At 43.7% G+C, this 5670-nt stretch overlaps 1 protein-coding gene across 1 annotated transcript; it reads right to left on the reverse strand.

The window, feature by feature from the left end:
- Positions 1-2191: 2191 nt before the first annotated feature.
- LOC139875530 (uncharacterized) lies at positions 2192-3898 on the reverse strand. Its single transcript, XM_071862866.1, has one exon. The coding sequence runs from the start codon at positions 3896-3898 to the stop codon at positions 2192-2194; it is 1707 nt and encodes a 568-aa protein (XP_071718967.1).
- Between the last annotated feature and the right edge of the window lie 1772 nt (positions 3899-5670).

Consider the following 5670-nt stretch of genomic DNA (forward strand, 5'->3'; position numbering starts at 1 on the left):
GTTCCCTTGGGTATGCTTTTTATTTATTAGTGTCTTTTATTTGAACTATGCTTTATACTTAAACGTATCTTTGTGCCTTTGTAGGTGATACTCCTGATATCCCATCTTTAGGAGCTTGTTTTGATGTGTTTGATGAGATGATTCCTTCTGAATTCGAATATGCCTTCGTGGATACCTCCAAGCTCATTGATGTTTATACCGCTCATTGCTATCGTTCTGCTATTTATAATCACCTCGTCCTGTCCCGTTTGAAGTAGAAATCTGGCGATGTTATAAGTCTAGAGAGGGAGGTGGAAGAGCTTAGGGATGTCAATGCATCTTCCAAAGAGTCTGTGAAGAAGCTCCAGGAGCAATTGTTATTGAACACATCTTAGGAAGAGGAGGTGAAATCAGCCAAAAGTGAGATTCTGAGCATGCAGGAGAAACAGAAGCTCGATGAGAAGAGGATTGCTGACTTGGAAGAAGAAAACAAGGCTCTTCGTCAGGAAGCGAAGGTGTTGGCAGATCAGAAGAAAAGGTTTGATGGTTTAAAAGCAGATTATTTTGATGTCATTACCCAGGTCATTCCACATGTCTGCAGGCAGGTTATTCGCAGTAATGACTTGAGCGCGTTTGTTGGTGATTTCGTTCTTGCTAGCAAGCTTGAGGATAGGTGTCAATTGTTGACCGAGTTATCCAAGCAGGGCAAGCTTGAGCTTAGCAGCTATCCGGAGTATACTGATCAGGCTTCGGCCCTTGTTGATGCTGCGTGTGCTCGCTTTACCAATGTTGAGCTCAACTATGTCGCCTCTATTGCTGCTCACTCTGATGCTAAACCTGTGGAGCTCCTCACCTTGGTTGCAGAGCAATGATCTTTGTGGTTGGTTTGTTTTGTGATCCTCTTTTGCTGTGGTGACTTGTATGCTAATTACCTTATGTTTAATGTACTTTTATCAGGCCTGCGTGCCAACTGATTTGGGGCTCTGTTGCCTATAAACAATTTGTGTTCAGTATTTTGTGGGTTGTCATGCCCATCTGTCTATTATTACTCTACTTATCTTTTAAACAGGTTACTTGTTTGGCTTTTTTTATTGCCTTTTTGTTATCTGGGTGTAACCCTTTAGCATTCAAGTATATGCACTATTTCCTTGTGGAATATACCTTTTTGTATATTGCTTAAGTGTATGAAGTATTCCTTTTGTGAATACTCTGCAATATCTGTGGTATACCTCTTTGGTTATCTCTTGCATATTGCTTAAGTTTGACAAGTATTCCTCTTGGGAATACTTTGCAATAGCTTCGGTATACCTCTTGGGTTACCTCTTGCTTATTGCTAAAATTTGACAAGTATTCCTCTTGGGAATATTTTGCAATAGCTTCGGTATACCTCTTGGGTTACCTCTTGCTTATTGCTAGAATTTGACAAGTATTCCTCTTGGGAATATTTTGCAATAGCTTCGGTATACCTCTTGGGTTACCTCTTGCTTATTGCTAGAATTTGACAAGTATTCCTCTTGGGAATATTTTGCAATAGCTTCGGTATACCTCTTGGGTTACCTCTTGCTTATTGCTAGAATTTGACAAGTATTCCTCTTGGGAATATTTTGCAATAGCTTCGGTATACCTCTTGGGTTACCTCTTGCTTATTGCTAGAATTTGACAAGTATTCCTCTTAGGAATATTTTGCAATAGCTTCGGTATACCTCTTGCTTATTGCTAGAATTTCACAAGTATTACAACACTTAAGCTTGATGTTTCCAAAAGATAGTAGGATTGCATTCAAATTTCTTGTGGTAGGAAGCGTATAAGTTTCAACTACCCATTACAAATTTTCCTACTTACATACAACTAGAAATATAGAAATAAAACTTTCGAAGGTTTACCCCGTTCCAGGTTCTGGGGATCTGTTTTCCTTCCGTGGTTTCAAGTTTGTATGAACCATTCCCAAAAGCTTCGGAGATTATGTATGGGCCTTCCCAGGTTGGGCCCATCTTCCCTTCGTATTCCACTTTGCTAGCACTGTTGAGCCTTAGGACATAGTCTCCGACCTTGTATACCGACGGTTTAACTCACTTGTTGTAATACTTCTCAATCGTTTTCTCAATGCTGCTTCCCGAATCAGCGCAGCCTCCCTTCTTTCCTCCATGAGGTCAAGGTTAAGACGAAGATTCTCCTCGTTCTCTTCAAGGTTTGCGGTTCTGTTGGTTAATACTTATATCTCCGCGGGCAATACCGCCTCAATACCATAAACTAAACTGTAGGGGGTTTCTCCGTTACTCCTTTTGGGTGTGGTTCGGTGAGCCCATAAAACCAGGGGGAGTTCTTCCATCCATCTTTGGTGGCATTTACCCAATCGCTTCTCAAGGCCTTTTAAGATATCTCGGTTGGTGACTTCGACCTGCCCGTTCCCTTGTGGGTGGTAAACGGAGGTAAAGGTTTGTTTTATCTGTAATTTCTCGCAGAACCCTGGAAAGATGCCTTCAGCGAATTGTTTCCCATTATCCAAAACGATTTCTTGGGGTATCCCAAACCGACACACGATGTGCTCCCAAACGAATTTTTCTATATGTTTCCCCGTCGTGGTGCTTAATGGTTTTGCTTCCGTCCACTTTGTGAAGTAGTCTATCGCAACCACCAACCATTTGTAGCCTCCTGGTGCCACGGTGAGTGGACCTACTAGATCAATTTCCCACTTTGAGAAAGGCCATGCTGATAGCACCAATATCATCTCTTGCTTTGGCTGTTTTTGGACTTTAGCGTGGATCTGACATGGCTCACAGGTTCGTAAAAGCGTGACTGTATCTTCTTGCATGGTTGGCCAATAATACCCCTTCCTTAGTATCTTTGCCACTATTGACCTTGGTCCGGAATGAAGTCCACAGATGCCTTCATGCATTTCTATGATGATCATCGAAGCTTGGTTTGGTCCGACACATCGAAGCCACGGGGTAAGGAAAGATTTTCTATACAAGGCTCCGTTCATTATTTTGTATGACGGTTCTTTGATCCGGATCTTCCGTGTTTTCTTTTTATCCTCGGGTAAGATTCCGAGTTCCACGTATTCCCTTAGTGGCTTCATCCATGTATTTTCTTCTTCATTGATTAAGTTGTGTACTTCCTGAGCTTCGATGGACCTTTTTTCCAACACTTCGACCAATACTTCCTTCGCCAAGTGTGCGAAGGTGATAGAAGCTAATTTGCTCAGGGCATCTGCTTTCTTATTCTGACTTCTTCTCACATGTTCTATTGTGAAGTATTTGAAGCTTTCCACTAGTTCCCTGACCTTTGTGAGATAGAGTTGTATGGTTGGTTGTCTTGCTTCGAAGATACCTAAAACTTGGTTAGCAATGAGTTGTGAATCTACAAAGGCTTGCAAATGCTCAATTTTCATCTCTTTCGCTATTCTGAGCCCGGCGAGCAGAGCTTCGTATTCTGCTTCGTTGTTGGTTGTGTTGAACTCGAAACGGAGCGCATAAGTAAACTCTTGTGCCTCTGGGTTAATTAACATGAGCCTTGCCCCTGAACCATCAGAGCTAGAGGCTCCGTCGGTGAACAATTTCCATTCCTTCGTTTCAACAGTCGGAGTGATAATTTGTGCGAAGGTGGAGTTACTCTCTTCGTCTGTCTCCGTCGTTTCTGCCATGAAGTCTGCTAGCACTTGGGCTTTAATTGAGTGGCGAGCTTGAAAATCGATGTCATGTTCCCCGAGCTCTATGACCCATTTGGCCATTCTACCTGACTTTTCTGGCTTCATAAGAACCTGTCTAATTTGCTTGTTAGTTAACACAACGATAGGATGAGCTTGAAAGTACCTTCGTAGTTTCCTTGCGGTATGAACCAGGGCAAGCGTGAACTTTTCGAGTTCTGGATAGTTTACTTCCGCACCTTGTACTGTGCTACTACCACCACACTGATGCATTCCTTGGACGTTGCTAAGTAGAGGTAGAGTGTTTCCCCTAGCTTCGGTGATGTCAGGGTTGGCAGATTAGCTATGTGTGCTTTCATGTCAACGAAGGCTCGTTTGGCTTCTTCGGTCTACGATATCTTCTTCGTTCCCAAACATCCTTTTAAAACTTTGAGGAAGGGTAACTGCTTTTCAGCCCCCTTGGACAGAAAACGGCTTAATGACGCTAGTTTCCCGTTTAAACTCTGCATTTCTTTGACTGTGGTTGGGGTTTTGAGTTGTTGTAGCTTGTCTACTTTCTCTGGGTTTGCTAAGATTCCTTTCTTAGTGATGTAATACCCTAGGATTGATGGAGATTTTCTCTTCATTTGAGTCTTCTTCTCTAGTTTCAAGGATACATTCACATGGCCTTTCCTCCGTTTCCCTGATAGCCATGATTACCTTCTTTCGATCGTAAGTTGAAGCTAGGGTACCAATCCCTTCAGGTGTGTAGAACTTTACTAATTGGTGTATAGTAGATGCAATTATCCCCATTTCATCATGGCTACTCTCCCTAGCAGGATGTTGTGCTGCGAAGTGGACCGGACTACTACAAAGTCTAGCGTTTCGGTCCTGGACAACGGTGGAACCCCGATGGTGAAATCGAGGTCTACTTCTCCGATAGGCCAGCATCTTTCCCCGGAGAATCCAACTAGAGGCACCCTTGGTGGGTTCAGGCGGGCTTTAATGGCAGGGCTAAGCTGGTCGAAACAATGCTCATACATGATGTCGCATGCGCTGCCGCCATCCAAGTAAACTCGGTGTACCTCTTTGTCGAAGATTCGCCCATTGATTGTAACAGGTTTGTCGGAGGGAGTGATGGTATCGAGTGCTTGGAAAGAGATCTCTTCCCAATCTATCACTCCGGTCTTTCTTCCCCTCTTGTAGGTTCTTAGCTTCTCAACTGCGAAGCATTCTGTAACCGTCAGGATGGCGTTGTCTGCATTTGGTTTCTTTTCTTCGGGTTTAGGCTCTTTCTTCGGTACCTTCGGGTTGCGTATGCCTTTTACTAAGTGTGTTAATTTTCCAGATCTGACTACCTCCTCTATAGCCTGCCTCAACTGTATGCAGTCGTCCGTTTCGTGCCCGAAGTCATTATGAAAGTCAAAAAATTTGCTTGTGTCCCTCATCTTTCCCTTGCTATTCAACTTTGGTGGATCTTTAAAGGCTTGGGCAGCCCTTTCGGTAGCTAGGATTTCTTTGGGTGACTTTATCAACGTCCCGAGGATCCCAGGGGTGTTTTCCCTTCTGTAAGGGGAGAACCTATTCCGCTCGCCCCTTATTCCGGACTTCTCTTCACTGTGACTTGGCTTTTCTTTCAGCTTGAAGCCCTGAGTTTCTTCGTATACGAAGCTATTGGCAGTGTCTTTCGCATCTAGCCAAACGTACGCTTTATCTAGCAAAGCTTCGTAAGTGTCGGGGAGATCCCGACTAAGATGTCCTACCAACGCTCGGGTCCTACAACCGTATAAGAGTCCCGAGATCCTTTGTGACTCGGGGAGTCCTGGAATCTGTTGGGTTTCATCCGTATACCGAATGAGAAAAGCCCTCGAAGCTTCACCATCTTTTTGCTTGATACTGTGGGCAGCAACATGATTCTTCTTGTGTTTCTTTTACTGGCTGAATTTCGACCTGAAAAGTCATTTAAGGTCCTCGAAGCTCGAGATGGAATCCTTTGCTAGAGAGTCGAACCAGATCCTTGCATCGCTTTTGAGCACGTATGAGAACGCGTGGAAAGCTACAACAGT

The sequence above is a fragment of the Rutidosis leptorrhynchoides genome, chromosome 11, assembly GCF_046630445.1.
Source record: "Rutidosis leptorrhynchoides isolate AG116_Rl617_1_P2 chromosome 11, CSIRO_AGI_Rlap_v1, whole genome shotgun sequence".
NCBI classification, from domain to species: Eukaryota; Viridiplantae; Streptophyta; class Magnoliopsida; order Asterales; family Asteraceae; genus Rutidosis; species Rutidosis leptorrhynchoides.